General features: G+C 44.2%; 3 protein-coding genes across 11 annotated transcripts in view; 2 read left to right on the top strand and 1 right to left on the bottom strand.

Moving 5' to 3' along the window:
• bif (protein phosphatase 1-binding protein bifocal) overlaps positions 1-5,335 on the top strand; it is a 39,159-nt gene extending 33,824 nt beyond the window's left edge. For 2 of the 3 annotated variants that reach the window (XM_076372233.1, XM_031984950.2), the window contains 2 exons: positions 4,156-4,333; positions 5,076-5,335. In XM_076372233.1, the coding sequence (XP_076228348.1) occupies positions 4,156-4,333; positions 5,076-5,323 (426 nt within the window). In that variant the 3' untranslated portion in view covers positions 5,324-5,335. Of the gene's footprint in view, positions 1-4,155; positions 4,334-4,642 lie in introns of all 3 variants that reach the window. The other variant, XM_031984951.2, reaches the window with a different exon arrangement.
• A 2,564-nt stretch (positions 5,336-7,899) lies between these two features.
• Positions 7,900-8,945, bottom strand: LOC116430591 (mediator of RNA polymerase II transcription subunit 22). 2 transcript variants are annotated; one of them, XR_004235743.2, is made up of 3 exons: positions 8,732-8,945; positions 8,121-8,503; positions 7,900-8,040 (listed from the first exon to the last, which is right to left on the bottom strand). XR_004235743.2 is itself a non-coding variant. In XM_031984966.2 (2 exons), exons 1-2 carry the CDS (start codon positions 8,832-8,834, stop codon positions 8,184-8,186), a joined length of 423 nt encoding a protein of 140 aa, XP_031840826.1. In that variant the 5' UTR covers positions 8,835-8,944; the 3' UTR covers positions 8,057-8,183. The 2 variants fall into 2 exon arrangements, 1 of the variants encoding a protein (XP_031840826.1); XM_031984966.2 differs by lacking the exon at positions 7,900-8,040 and having other exon boundaries at positions 8,057-8,503; positions 8,732-8,944.
• A 397-nt stretch (positions 8,946-9,342) lies between these two features.
• GABA-B-R1 (gamma-aminobutyric acid type B receptor subunit 1) lies at positions 9,343-15,666 on the top strand. Of its 6 annotated transcripts, none has more exons than XR_004235731.2 (11): positions 9,343-9,820; positions 9,896-9,994; positions 10,063-10,197; positions 10,259-10,429; positions 10,505-11,003; positions 11,087-11,214; positions 11,297-11,905; positions 12,083-12,326; positions 12,392-12,786; positions 12,857-14,112; positions 14,721-15,666. XR_004235731.2 is itself a non-coding variant. In XM_031984798.2 (11 exons), exons 1-11 carry the CDS (start codon positions 9,680-9,682, stop codon positions 14,738-14,740), a joined length of 2,580 nt encoding a protein of 859 aa, XP_031840658.1. In that variant the 5' UTR covers positions 9,343-9,679; the 3' UTR covers positions 14,741-15,666. The 6 variants fall into 6 exon arrangements, 5 of the variants coding, with proteins under 5 accessions (XP_031840658.1, XP_031840659.1, XP_031840660.1 ...); XM_031984798.2 differs by having other exon boundaries at positions 12,857-12,995; XM_031984799.2 differs by having other exon boundaries at positions 11,297-11,589; positions 11,662-11,905; positions 12,857-15,666.
• The last annotated feature ends 109 nt before the right edge of the window (positions 15,667-15,775 follow it).

Genomic DNA, 15,775 nt, shown 5'->3' on the forward strand with positions numbered 1-15,775 from the left:
AATCAGTCCCTTCGAGGAACTTCTAAAATCGCCAGCTCGTTCGTCTGCTGCTTCGCCAAAGTCTCGCTCGTAAACGTTTATTAGCAAGAGTATGCGCACGAGAGCGCGCGTGTAAACTTAACGCGGAAACGCCGCTCGGCTTTGACATTCCAAGTTGATTTTACGGCAGAGAGAGCGCGGCGCGTACGCGCTCGCGACACAAAAGGCTTTACCCTCTTTTGAGGGTTAGTCCGGTTCGCCGTTTTCTTCCTGAAAATCAATATACCGTCGACCAATGAGAGAGACCGGCTCGATGGTTTCCATGCATCTCCGTTCTGGGGAACGATTTGACACTCGTCGCTCGCTCTGCACGCGTACACGGCGCGCGACAAACTTTCCATCTTGATATTTGCCGGCGGCTAACAGCGGATGCGCTCGTCCCGTTTATCGGCGGTGCTATTTTCCTGCTGTTTTCACGAAGAAAGCCTTTCTTCTCGCTCATGTTCTACCTGTCGCATGACGACTCGTTTTGCTCATACACGCTGGCAGCTGCGATCGTGCTAGGGTACCTCGTTTCGGGATATTTCAAGATTGGCGAAGAAACTTCGAATCTGATTCTCGATGAACTTTTACTTTCTGTCTTTTAAGTCTCTCAACTTTTTAGACAATTCACGGTGCAACTGCTATTATTGTGAAATGATTGTAATCCTTGATTAGTTTACATTGGCTTTTGCTTAAACAGATGTTTCCTTGATTGAACAATGTGTTTCGCAATCTCGAAATTTCGACTTTCTGAATTTTCGCACTTGAGAAATATGCTATAGATAACACTGAACCTCTGGAAATAAAGTAATTAACTTAGAAATTCGCGAATCACCGAATGAAAGCTAGAGGTTCAGGAAAATGCAGTTACCAGCAACCAGGATTCTCGAGCGTTAACCCTGGCGAGTCACCAGGTAATGAATTATGAATAACGAAAAGCGATGACCGTATCTGGAAAATTGGCGGAAAATGTTTTTTTTTTCATTATTTATTCTTCCCGAGATCTTGTATCTAGGGTTCTTTTCTGGTTCGGCGACGATGTTATTCTAGAAGAAGGAGAAAGATGAAAAAGAATCATCGGAAATAAACGGTTACGCTGCGAGGATGAAGCGCTTAGTTCTCGTAGGGTTGAGCCTGTTCGGTTACGCGATTAAACCGGCACGTTCGCGAGAGTATATCGTAACCGTTTAGCGGATCGAATCGCGTTTCGCCATGTTTAACGACACCGATAAATGAGCTTCAGCTCGCGAATCGGCCACGGTTAAGCATCTCGTCAGGGGAGAAGTTCTTCCGTGAATCCGACGAGTTGTTAAACCGGCTATAAAAAGCGGCGATTATATAACCCAGGTCTTTCTGCCCCTCTCCATCGTTCTTCGCCGATTATACGAAACGAATGTTTGCTCGTTAATAACCGACATCATTAATTGGCTCGGCGCAGAGATGAGTTCCGCGACCGCCGGCCTTGGTCGGGCTTTATGTATCGCCGAACGACCGACTGCCAAGCGTCGCCGTAAAGCCAGCGAAACGACCGGGTCGCACGCTCCTCGTGCCCGCGCGTTCCATCTTCATTGGAGAAGGATTAAGCTCTCATTTTGCGCACCGCAATTACGCGAACGAAAACGCCGATCGGGATTTATGGGACGAAGATTGCCGAGCGAAGTAGAATGCTCGGGCGATTCGTCGTGATAGTTCCGTGAAGGCTTAGGATTTATTTTTCAGATTTTCGAACATTTTACTTTTCCAATTGTCAAGTATTTAAGCTTTCACATTTTCACACTTGTAAATATTAAAATTTTCAAATATTTAAAGATTTCAGCAACTAGGTACAAGCCTAATGCAAACCTACGTCACATTAGCATATGACCCTATGAGTGCACCTATCATCTATTTTGGAAACAGCTCAAACTCAACTAATCGATGCATTGTTTACCAACCAACAAACTCTTTAGATTTAGATAATTCCTAAATAACGGTCACACCATGACATTTGATAGGATTTGACCCAAACACCTTGGTACCCGGATGCCACAGTAGAATCAAGATCCATCCATAGATCCACGAGCCCGTGTCACCGTTTTCCGTTCCGTTGGAACAGTTTCTCGGCTTTGAGGACGACGAAGCTGAACACATATAATTCAACGAAGCGCGTAGTCGACGCGTAGTCGAAATAATTGCCGGTACTGTTAACCGTAGACGAGTCCGAGGCCTATGTATCTCCCCGGACCCGGCTTAGACTTCGCCGGTACATTCGACCGATTCACATTAGATTCTTCTCCTGTGGTAATTATCTCAGTGAAACTAATTGAATAATAATCGTTCGTTTGTACGCGGCGTTAAGTCCAGGAAGAGAGGCGGTTTTACAATATGAATAAAATAAACCCGTACATTCACGTCCATTCAAGTACCGGGAGCCGAGTGCTCCAACCGTCTTCTTTCCCAATGATGCAACGATACGCCATCTTAATTACACGCGCTTTCATGGCGCAGTCCACCGTGTTGCTTACATCGCATTACGTTCCTTCGGTATTCCGAGGAAATTACGTGTACACCGGGGTAGGGCGTCGCTCGATGTGCAATCGATGATCAGATGTTGTCCAAGAATTCACGTAATCCTTTCGCGGCAATTGCTACATCTTCTTTTTTGAAGAAAGGAAACCGTAATGCGGGTTCTTCATAAGCTGTTTCATGAAAAGTAGATTACATTCCTCTACAGTTGCAGAAACAACGTTCAACCGCTATTAACTTTTGTAACTTTAATAAATATACAAAAGATCCATAACCTAGTTGTAATTCTCTAATCCCAACTCTAATCGCTGCAGGCTAGCACTTAACTACCAGAGCTACTGTAGGGAGGTCACTTGGTGGCTAGGCTGAAGAATGTGGGTCTGATTGGTTAGTTTCTCATCTTTCTTGCAAAGGTAGTTCGCTATTCGCCGATACGGTTACGCGTAACCGAAAGACCTCTTTCACGCTCTACCATCTCCCTGGACATCAAGTCATCTTCCTATAGTACAGTGGACACCTATTGCAACCTTCGGTCCACTTCCAAAATCTGATCTTCTAAGATACAGGCTATAGCCTCGATTCTCTCGGTTATGCCCAATTCTACGGCTCTCTTCGAGAGATACACGACGCGCAGTAAACGCGTCGGCTCTCTAGAAAAAGAATTGCTTTCTCTTTTGATCGTGTTCGCCGACAAGGAGCGAACTAGGAGGCGATGTCCTAGCTCTCGCAGTCGAAAAAGCACCGAGTGTGACGGGTTACTGTTATTCACCGGGCTGCATGCCGTTGTTTGTTCTTCCCGTGTCTTATTTTGTACCCGGCTGCGCGTGTTGCGCGATACACCGTGCCGGAACGCGCACCCACACACGCGCGCGGCCTTCCGCTGTGTAACTGTCTCCTCGACAATGGTCGCGTGCCTCGCGAGAGAACCCACACACGGTGGCATCTCCCGAGGATCGAGGATGCTCCTGAAAAAGGACCTATAAGCCAAAACAACAAATTCGTTTTTAATTCTCATTTATTTACAGTTAACGGGGAAAGATCCCTTTTTTACATAGAACAACATGTCTAGGTAACAAAACTTTTGAGTGCGATGCTGGAAGAAAGAAAGCAGAATATGAGAAGATATTTTACAGTACAGTTGATTGTGTATCTGAGTGTCTAACTATCCGAAAACTGCCATTTTGAAAATATTAAATGTTAGAGAAAAGTTTTGGTAAATTCGTAGCATAGTTTGACAATTGCGTAGTATGGAAATTGAATACATCGCGTTGGAAGCTTTTGTTTCAGATTCTTCCATGCATTAATATGTTTAGATTGTCCATTATATGGTTCTTGAAAACTTTGTATCTTCTTCTTTCTGGTATCCTAAACGTTTAGCGCCTTTTTTCTTCGGATGTGCCCCGTCATTGTGTTAAGTTGTCATCCCACTCTTTTCTCTTTGGACCTGAGCTTCTATCATTTGAGAACTTATGAAAAGTTTCACCAATCTATTCTCTTAAAAATAAAATTTTAATTTATAGATATGTGACAGTTAAAAATGGTTTATCGAAAAATGATCCTTAGATCTATGTATTCTCCGGATTTCATTGACTGATCATTAAAAAGTATGCTTTGTTACGTGTGTTTCAGCACCGAATACAATTCGACGACACCGCCACCCGGACTTTCGAGTACCCCAGCGAGGCGTCGATGCTGGAGGGCGAGAGTAGCGTGGATGGCGAAACTTCCGGTTCCGTCGAGCAATCAGCCCCGGTCACCAATAAAACGTCCTCGACCAACTCGACGACGAGCATGCCGACCCTACTCGGTAATTTCAAGCGCTGGTCTCTTATCGCGTCGGCCGATAAACGCGGTTTTTCTATCCGGCGTAGAATGGGATAACATAGAATCGGTGCTATTGTCTCCAAAGCAATTACAAAAAAACATACTTATAAAACATAGTCCTTCTGTAACCGAGAAATAACAAGGTGAAACGATAAGAACGCGTACGTTATGGCCTGTCCAGACTTAGCGAAATAATGGAATTATCGGTTGAATTGAAAACCTCGAAGTTTCGATAGATATTTTGTGTTTCATAATATTGTACCTACACAGTCTCTTTCAAATCTTTTTCCAGACGCAACGATCACGAACGGTTTTTCCCGCGTGAAACGCTGCAGCCAGTTGCACATTCTCGTAAACGTCGACCCTGCAACAGAGTCGCTAATATAGACCCGATTGTCCCAGCTTCCAACCGCAAACCGTTTATATTGACAGCTTTCACGCGCTTATATTGTTGGTAGATGGCTTGATGTCTAGTGGGACGGCACAAAGGCGACAGGGGTCTTTCGCTGAGTGTCTTCTTTATAGGCCTGATTGGTTACGTGTAACCGTATCAACGAATAGCGAATTAACATCGAAAATGAGAATAGATGATAACCGACCAATCAGACCTGCACTTTTCACTCTAGCCGTCAAGTGATCTACCAACGGTGCATCCCTTACGTCGTCTTTCTTTATACCCAGCTAGCGATGGTAGCTTGCTGAAAGCTAGTGCTTGTTCCCCGCAGGTGGTGGCGGTGGCCTAGCCAGTTACACGCCTAGCAAAGTGGATTTGGCGTCGGAAGGGTTCGAGCTGGGTGTGACCAGGGCGGTGTGCTCGACGCCGACGCCAGCCTCGACCTCGATATCGGCGACAACCGCGCCGTCGACGCAGCAGTGCCAGCCGGAGAACGATATCGGCGAGGTGGACTACCTGAAACCAGCGCAAGACGCGGGCGCCTGGGGCTCCGAGACCACCGGCGATCTTCTCTACTGAAGAGGACACCTAGCTAAGACACCAGGCCAGGACACCTGGGGATCACGCTTAAGAAACACGGACGAAACCCGCGGGAAGCTCGAAGCCTCGAGACACGAAGAGGAGCTGCCCGAAGTCCGTGAACCGAAAAGACTTGAGAATCGCGAAAGTATTTTACTGTCGTTTCGTCTTACTTGTTTTTTTTCTTCCTTCTGCGTAAGAAACGAGCCTTCCACCGATAGCAGGCGGTCCCTAGAGAGACCCACTGATGCGCTAAAAGGTTTCTTCTTCGTTCCGGCGCCCGGCGACGAATTAATGCTCACGTGTATCGATAAGCGATTACCATTGCAACCTTTTCCTCTCCCTTTTCTCGCTCCTTCTCTCTCGCAGGAGAGGGAAGAGAGAAAACGCCTCGTTTGGCGGCACGACGCAATAACGGGAGGGGGAAAATCAAAAGCGCCGGGACGAAGCCGTTTCGCGACGCCGGGAAACGCGCCGCGTGTCTCACTCTTTTTTTTTCGTAGGCAATTAAGCGAGGAAAGAGAATATTAACAGTATCATTCCAAGTATATGCATTTACTTTGTATTACTACGATAACGAAGTGAACAGACTTTTTCCTAATTAACGAGTAATCGAAACTGCCAAGGTACGTCAGTGCTTTTCATTCTTCCTTTCTGTCTTTGTTTTTTCCTTGTTCTTTTTTTTATATGATATAATTGTTAAGCACTTTACACGGAGAGCCCAGTGATCGGTGAACGTTTATATTAGGGGCGGGCAGATGAAAGGAAAAAAGATGTGAAGAGAAAAAAAAGAGAAAAAAAATATACGGATCATATCACGTTTTTTGGCACATTTTATAAGAAAAGAAAAAAACCGGGAGATGTCGATGACAATGAAACTGAACGTTTTTTGTAACCTTTTTGAGATTACTTTAATCCTAAGCCGTTTACACGTTCGTGCTGCCAGTCAAAAGGCCAGAATTTTATGCGAGATTTTTTAAGGGAATTACAAAGGGAAATAAAATGGAACGATAGAATAAGGAGGCGAAGCTTGCTCGAATGGAAAAGAGCCGAAGAGGAAACGGGAAACACTCGAGTTTAGATTTGTAAAAGTTTTTGCCAAAGTAGAACGTAAGTCTACTTAGTATACTTAATGTATGTTGTACGATAAGTGAAAGTTTCTGTCCAGGGAATAATATGTAACAATTGTAAATTCCAAAAAAATCATTATTTATACTGAGGGTATGCTGTAAACCGTACTAATATTTCTTACGAATGCTCAATGGTTCGTTCATACTTCAGTGTAGATATACATTTATACGCGTGTACGATCGTGTTCGTTCCGTTTTCGTTTCTTATTATTTCGACGAGGACCAAACAAAAAAAAAGAGAATGTTAATGAATATTGTAATGTTTCGAGAAATGTTTTTCTTTGGGGAGGAGAGCCCCGTATTCGTTTCGATTATCAGTGTTAATTTTAAGGAAATCAAATTTTGTACATACTAAATTATTATCGGCCTCGGAGCAGCTCGGAGTGTTGCTCCTTCGTTCGATGAGTTCGCGCGAAAATTGAATCGCTCCGAGGCCGATCGTTCTGCGTGTAACTCTTTGTTTCTATTCGTTGTTTGTAATTGCGTTCCGAAATAGTAACACACGTCGAAATTTCGTGGAACCGCGTTTAATTGTTTCCTAGTATGATTGCGGCAGTATGGTGGATTTAATTAGAACTTTAATCGCGTGATCGCGGACTGATTCAAGAAAAAAGGGCAAATGTCCGATACGATAATGATGGTGATGATGGTGATGATGATGATGATGATGATAATGATAATGATGATGATGATGATGATGATGATGATGATAATGATGATGATGATGATGATGATGATGATGATGATGATGATGATGATGATGATGATGATAATGAGGATGATGATGGTGATGATTATGATGATGAGGATGATGATGGTGATGATTATGATGATGATAAACTAACCAGGTGCATTTATACACCGAAGCAACAACTGTGTTCCATTTTTCCGTCGCTGTATTCTAGATGCTAAATAATTCCGGCTACCATTCGCGTATCGCGCAACGTAACGTCGTTTTCTATTTAATTACACGTTAGCGTTAAATCGATGCTTGATGGGTCTGTGTCACAGCGTTGCATTTTACACTGTGATATTTTTTTTTGTTATCTCCTTTATTCATTTCCTAGTATCGACATACAATTGCTTCCCAATCATTCATGGAACAGTGCCGTGTCGACCGCTCAGTTTCAATTACCACATGTACTGGTTAGAGCGGAGTAAACGAGATTACGATCGTGGACACATACCGTATTCAGGGTGTCTCGGCTCTTTTATTTGTTAATTACCTATTTCGGTCGATCTGATTAAAGCGTCGATGTAATCTCGCTGCTCCGGTCGAGGGAACTCCGTATTATTTTTGTAAATTATCGCTGTACAGTATGGAAAGGCATCGTCGTTCAAGCCAAGGATTAAAGAAGAACATTAGTATTATGCTTTAAGATTATTATTATTAATATTATTATTATTCTCATTATTATTACACTTATGATTATTGTTACGATTATCTGAAGCTTGAATCTACATTACCTTATTGAGTATACTTACCAGTTAGAAGTATTGTGTGATGTATCGTCTGTGTGTTACAAGGTATTCAAGTAATAAAATGAAACAATTACGCCCGAATTAATCGTCTCGTCAAGCACCCAACTAACAAGCAGGAATGTAATATCAAAATTATTCTTATTTATTTAAATAAATATATACAGTTTATTGAACAAAATAATCACATTGCAGTCACGGTATGGTCCGAGGAAAGAGCACACGGTTGTGCGTCTATAGCAAAGTTTATGTTATTTATATATCGATGTGTAGTATTCCTCTTCTAAATCATACAGATCAGCAGCCATATCGTCTCTCAAAGATGCCAATTTCTGATCGCATTCTGCCTGTTTTGTCCTGAACAGTTTACTGTTTTGTCCTATGGCTTCGTTTACAGATGGGAAATCGTTAAGTATTAGATACTGTTTTATATCAGAGACAAGCTTCATTAGAGATTCACCGGCACGTACAATATTGGCCGCTCGCACATGCATTTCGTACGTGTCCTGCTCGCATTGTGTCATCCGCGATAATTGTGAATCGCTTTCTCCTTTGGCTAGTTTTATAATCTCTGTAAAATAATAAAATTCGCTATAAAATTTGTATACGAAACACGCGAATAGGTTAGGTTTAACCCGCCATCAATATACATAAAAAAATGAATTGTTTCTATATGTCTGATACGCGCACTTAAAAAACAAAGTTATCCTTGTTCATATAACTTGGTTTTCACGTCAAAAAAGTAAATAATTTTACGCGGCTTTCCCAGTAAAGTAAAGAGTGAGGTTAAGAAACTTACCTTCAAAATTTTCTAGCATCGATTTCACATCATCCTTCAGTCTTGTCATGTACGATTTCAACAGAGCTTCTTTGCTTTGCGGCAGTGCACGTTGGGCCGCCATAATTTCCCCAAAAATAATTATTCCTCTTTTGCGAAAAGGACTATTCTTTACACTACAAAAACACCGCCACCATGTTGCGTGGACTGCTTTGTGACAGGACCATAACAGCGCGATCAGCTGATGTCACTTTACCGACCGAGAAAACTCCCCCACGCGTGAAATCAATTCGAAATCATCCTTGATCATCCAAATACAGCAATCGCTAGTCTTTAAAGTTCCATCAAATCCTGCAACTCTACTCTTAATACGAAATTATGAAAAATCTGAAGAAATTCTAGTCTCAAATAGTTTCTCCGCAATATCCTACAATACTCGTCACATTCCTACAGGGATTGCTTAAAAAAATCATTAGAAATAAAAGATCCACGACTTTATAATCTCCGTTTACTTTCTTCAAAATAAAACCACTTGCCGTCGAAATTTTTGAACACCCTGTATATTGATTTTCTAGTAGAAACCTAGGATACAGTTCCACCCTATCCCCACTACAATTCTTACTTCGCGGCCGGGATGAAATCAATAGAAAGCTTGCGCGATCGTGCTCCGTCTTCAGCGAATCTATTCGCAGGGAAAATTTGCGCGAGGAGGAACGTAGCCACGACAGTGACAACCCTGGAATTATCCCCTTCGATCGCATCACTTTTTCTAACCGCGGAGCCGCGAACGTTGTGAAATCATCTCTCCTCGAATCAGTGACTTAATTTAATGAATAAACAGCAATCGACGACAATGGCTGTGATCCTCTACACGGCAGTGCGATTATCAGCGTCGTGGGGTGTGTCGTAGAGTAGATACGGAAAGCAGAAAAGTCGTTTCGAAGCTGTTCAAGTAATTACCAAAGTAACATGATGCTAGAATTTCTCGTAATACTCATAACGTCGGCGAGCGTGATCGAGGGTTCGTTACCGCCCGACGACGGGGACAATGTGTTGCATATCGGCGGTATTTTCCCAATACAGGGGGAGGGTGGATGGCAGGGAGGTCAGGTGAGCCACCGAAAGATCATTCATCTCTTCCAAGCGTTTCGATTAGCAATGAACACTTGGCACCTTGATTAATAGGCTTGCATGCCAGCGGTGAATCTGGCCTTGGACGATGTCAACCATGAGAAGAACCTGTTACCGGGCTTCACGCTGAAACTCCACTCGAACGACAGCGAGGTATACTGGGAAACTCGAAATTATCAACCAGATCGACGGAGAATATTTTAATTCAATTTTTCTTGTAGTGCGAGCCAGGACTCGGCGCGTCGGTGATGTACAATTTATTGTACTACAGTCCACACAAATTGATGTTGCTGGCGGGATGCAGTACGGTCTGCACGACTGTTGCCGAGGCAGCTAAAATGTGGAACTTAGTAGTGGTAGGTATTCTGATAAAAATATAACTTTTCAGAAATGCTACGAATTTTGAAATGTTTTCAGTTGTGTTACGGTGCATCGTCTCCAGCATTGTCCGATCGAAATAGGTTTCCGACATTGTTCAGAACCCACCCATCAGCCACGGTGCACAATCCAACGAGAATCAAACTGTTGCAAAAGTTCGGCTGGTCTAGAGTAGCAATCTTACAGCAGGCTGAAGAAGTGTTCATATCTGTAAGATCGGTTTCTTTCAATAACATCGTGTAACCTAATACTAACTCTAATCAAATTGTTCATTTCATTCTGCAGACTGTAGAAGACTTAGAATCGCGTTGCAAGGAGGCAGGAATAGAAATAGTGACTCGGCAAAGTTTCCTGTCCGATCCCTCCGACGCGGTAAGGAACTTACGTCGCCAGGATGCGAGAATCATTGTGGGCTTGTTCTACGTCGTAGCAGCTAGAAGAGTCCTCTGTGAGTTGTACCATCAGAATCTCTATGGGAAGAGCTATGTGTGGTTCTTTATCGGCTGGTACGAGGACAATTGGTTCGAGGCGAACCTGAACAAGGAGGGTATCACCTGCACGGAGGAACAAATGAGACTAGCGGCCGAGGGACACTTAACCACAGAGGCACTGATGTGGAATCAGAATAACGACACGACAATCAGCGGCATGACTTCCGAGGACTTCAGGAAACGGTTGAATTCGATGCTGAAAGAGGAGGGTTTTGATATCGATAACAACCGGTATCCAGAGGGATACCAAGAAGCACCTCTCGCCTACGATGCGGTTTGGTCTGTCGCGTTAGGTAAAGGATCCAGTTTGCTTATCCCGGTTCTAACGAGCTACAATGTTCCGAGCGTGTACACGATTTCACTGTATCCGTCGTAGCTTTCAACAAAACCATGGAGAAGCTGAGCAAACAGGGGAAAAGCCTGAAGAACTTCACCTACACCGACAAGGAGATAGCGGACGAGATTTATTCGGCCATCAATTCTACACAATTCCTCGGTGTATCTGTACGTGCTACGAGCGTGCCGGAAACAGAAAGAGAGCCTTAGTTCCGTGCGGTTGATCTTTAATCGATTTTCTGTGCTATAGGGATACGTTGCGTTTAGCTCCCAAGGTGACAGAATCGCATTGACCCAAATCGAGCAGATGATCGATGGAAAGTACGTCAAGTTGGGTTACTATGATACGCAAAGCGACAATCTGACATGGAGGAATATGGAACGGTGGATCGGAGGGAAGGTACCGCAGGATAGAACCATTGTTAGGACCGTTCTTAGGACAGTCTCGCTGCCGTTGTTCATCTGCATGGGTACCATATCTTCGATTGGAATCGTGATAGCAGTCGGTCTAATTATATTTAACATTTGGAACAGACACAGAAGGTACGCTCGATCGTTTCATATTATAACATACACGCGTGGAACTTCCCTAATCTTTCCCTTAACTTCTTTCAGCGTCATTATGTCCTCCCATCCCGTGTGCAACACGATAATGCTTGTGGGGGTGATAGCATGTTTCGTGTCGGTGTTCCTATTAGGCATCGACGGCAGATTCGTGTCGCAATGGGAATACCCAGCGGTTTGCCAAGCGCGAGCTTGGATGCTGTCCACAGGTTTCACCCTAGCGTTCGGCGCCATGTTCAGTAAAGTGTGGCGGGTCCACAGACTCACGACGAAAACGAAAGCTGATCAAGCGAAGGTAAGGTGGATCGATCCGGTGGGCAGAATACTTGCGAAACAGCTTTGATTACGAACAGTTCTATGATTAATCATGTGCCTGACGTTTTTAGTCTCTCACGCAGTTCCGCCTCCTGCATGGCACGCAGACCCCGATCGTATGAACCCCTGTCTATAACGAGATCTCGATTCTTTTTAGTTGTTCATGGCTAAACAAAAAGTTTCGTCCATACAGAAGAAAATCCAACCGTGGAAGCTGTACACGATGGTAAGTGGGCTGCTCGCAATGGACATCGTGCTGCTGATGTCCTGGCAGGTGCTGGATCCTCTTCAGAGAAAGATGGAGACGTTCCCGTTGGAGTCATCTCCGTACGGTGACGACGACGCGAGGATCAGGCCTGAGTTAGAGCACTGCGAGAGCGCGCACAATAACATTTGGCTTAGTAAGTTGATCCATAGGATCAAGAAAGAAGGATGGACAACCATTAACTGAATCCTCTTCATTCAGGTTTGGTGTACAGCTATAAGGGGATCATTCTCGTGTTTGGCCTGTTCCTGGCTTACGAGACGAGGAGCATCAAAGTGAAGCAAATCAACGATTCCAGATACGTGGGGATGTCGATCTACAACGTGGTCGTTCTGTGCGTGATCACAGCGCCGGTCACAATGGTGATCGCCAGCCAGCAGGACGCGAGTTTCGCCTTCGTCGCACTCGCGATCATTTTCTGCTGTTTCTTGAGCATGGCGTTAATCTTCGTGCCCAAGATGATCGAGGTGATCCGGCACCCAAAGGACAAGACCGAGTCCAAATACAACGCGGACGTGGGCATGTCGAAGGAGGACGAGGAGAAGTATCAGAAGTTACTCACCGAGAACGACGAACTTCAGAAGCTCATCGCCGCGGTAAGGGTATCTCGATAGTCGCGGCAGCGAGATAACGTTATCGGGTCTGACCGCTATCCGGCCTTTTCAGAAGGAAGAAAAGATCAAAGTCCTGAAGCAAATGCTAGCCGAGAGGGACGCGTTGAAAGGGGGCAGCGGAAATGTTCCGAAGGACTCGCTGATAGTTGCCGACTACGTGACCGGCGAGGGGACCTCGGACAGCGCAATCGGTGGGGGCATTTCTGTTTACACAAGATCGTCCCGAGCTTCTGCCTCCGACTTCGACTTCTCCGAGTCGTATTCGTAGATCCGCCGCGAGTCGATCAGCGAACCTTCCCCGCAGATCGTTAACACGTTGACGTACAATTTCTTCCAAGTTCCACCTCGGAAACATACTTTTTCCTTTAAACGTTCCTTTGATGTTACCAAAAATTGGAGGACAATGCGTGACTTCTAAAGAATATTGTTTACAGTTTCCTTTTTTTTTAAAGTATGATCGCTATAGCCGCCATTTTCCAATTATATACAAAACATTTAACGTCTATAGTTAGTTTCGTCAACGTGTTAAGAATCTAAGGGAACCTGGGACCTAAACACAGAGTAAATTATATGTCGCTTCTTTCTTTCCTACGGTTTCGTTTCGAGACTCTTTAGAAGCCTAATCACGTGTACGCTTCACACGCGAACACTTCTTCTTTTTACCGAGTATCGTTACAGAACGATCGGGACAATCACCGAAGCCGGCACTTGTACCGAGTCCTCTCCGGGCACAACGAAAGTTTTGTCTCGCGGCGATAAGGGTCAGGTGATGCGCTTCTCGTCGATGTGCTCGGTGTCTTAAACGTACCCATTATTATTAAATGTTGAATGTATGTGTCTACTATCAGTAATACGTGTGTGTATGCGTAGAGGAGATCGTAAGCTAAACGCGAGTAACAGCGTACATCCGGATGCGAGAGGGGCAACCACGGTGATAACGATCGACAGTTGGCCTACGAACGTCGCGCGCGGGTCTCGTTCACAACGACATTTTTGTTACTTCGAGGATTTACCGCATACAGTCACAGATATCGCCGTACATCGAGATTCTATTATCCGATGCATTTGTACAATGAAGTTTCTATCGGAAAGGTTACGAGTTAGAATCGAGCCCACACACGGAATCTATTATCGCGACACAGACCAATTAACGTACTTCACGAACAGTTTTCTATTGGTTTTTCGAACGTTTTACTGGAATAACCGGCGAACTCGATCGTGTTCCATTGCCGCGAACGGTCGTGGTGGGGCACGAGGTCACATGGGTCCAAAAGGGTGGGAAAGAACGTTTGATACGATCCACACAAGGTACAAAAACGCATCTTATACAGAAAATATATATTACGGCGTTGCATCGATTAACAGTTAACGGTTGACTATTCGTCGACAGTCATGATCCACACAGACCCATAACGAATACGCAGACGAAGCCACCTCAGTGACGAGTCCCAGGCTTGAACTCCTCTTAACTGTTCACGCATGATTTCCAAGCAATTGCAGTTAAATCTCGTTAGACAATTAACCACCTGGTCGTTTCCGAATCCGCGAATCGATGTGAACCTCATGAAGTCTGCTCCCAAATTGTGCCACACACGGAACGCCGCGGTAGATTGGGTGACGTTCTTCCAGGGCGAACGCCGTGCTAACGAGATTTAAAAGCTTGTGATGCTGCGCCATTCATAAATAATTTGGGAGTCTTGATGAGGTAGACAGTTTACGCGAATTAGGACCACCCAAAAAGGAAAAAAGGATAACAAAAAGGGACACGCTTAATCTTTCAGACATGCGGACGAATACGAACGGGATCTGGCTCGAGCCGACCGTCGCAATTATTTATGAATGGACGATAACATATCTGAACGCTTGTTTCGCATTGCATCTGAAGGGTTATCGTATTTTTCAATTCTTCTTTCTAGAAACGGACCAGGTCGGCTGAAAACACAGGAGTCCCCGTCAATTAGGACGACGAAAGCAATACACACGTGCTAACGAGCTGAAAGCTCCCCCGTTCTCTCCCTTTCTCACTGTCTTTCTCGTCTCTCTTCTAAAGTTAGCGTTGAATGTTCACACACACATAGGCACACGCGTGCAATCCTTCCCGTGGATATCCGATGTTTCGTGTTCCATAACCGAGGGGAGACGTCGGGAACCGACGCGTCGCAACGGCAAAAATCTGATTATCCCGTTGCGCGTCGGCCGCAGGGAAAACCGTATCACCTGCCGAACGAGTCTGTACCTCTGAAAACGGAGAAGACAGTTTCGATTGGGTGACTCCCAAGAGGGACGCAGTTGCCATTCGAACATCGCCTTCCCTCTCTAAAAAAGAACAGAACAGGAAAAATGATATTAACTGTATCGCAAATATGCTTCGAAAGGTGCGTTTACAAAATCTCAACGTCGCTGAAAGAAGGGTAATGCGATTTGACTGCAATTCAAGATTTTATTCGTATACAGGACGATTTATGTATGTGTATAACGTAGATTGGTTAAGCCACGGAGCACAAGATTTTTTCATATCGGTGCAACTTCAATTTCGCCACTCTACGTATACATGGTGTTTAGAGAAGACTCTACGAATGTTTTCTGTTGAACCGTTTCTAGGCGTGCTAATCGTCGTCGTGCCCAACCGCGATATTTTTTACTGTACCTCTTCGGTCGACTGTCGCGCGGGCAGCGCTTGACTAAAATCATTATTATTATATACCGTATACATATATAATATATATATATATTATATACATATATACATATATATATTATATTATCGAACTGTTAAAGAAAGTATCATATATATGTATGTTAGAATATGGAGATATATTTATTTTTAAGTTTTTCAAATTATAAAAATTCGTTACAAATTCATCCGCTGTATCTGTTATTAAAAACCCTGCGTTTATCAAACGAGCGGACCGCTCGCGGATCTATCGATCGTTCCGGTTTCGTTATTCGAAAGGTGAACGACGAAAGATCG

Source organism: Nomia melanderi, chromosome 11 (genome assembly GCF_051020985.1).
Source record: "Nomia melanderi isolate GNS246 chromosome 11, iyNomMela1, whole genome shotgun sequence".
Lineage (NCBI taxonomy): Eukaryota > Metazoa > Arthropoda > Insecta > Hymenoptera > Halictidae > Nomia > Nomia melanderi.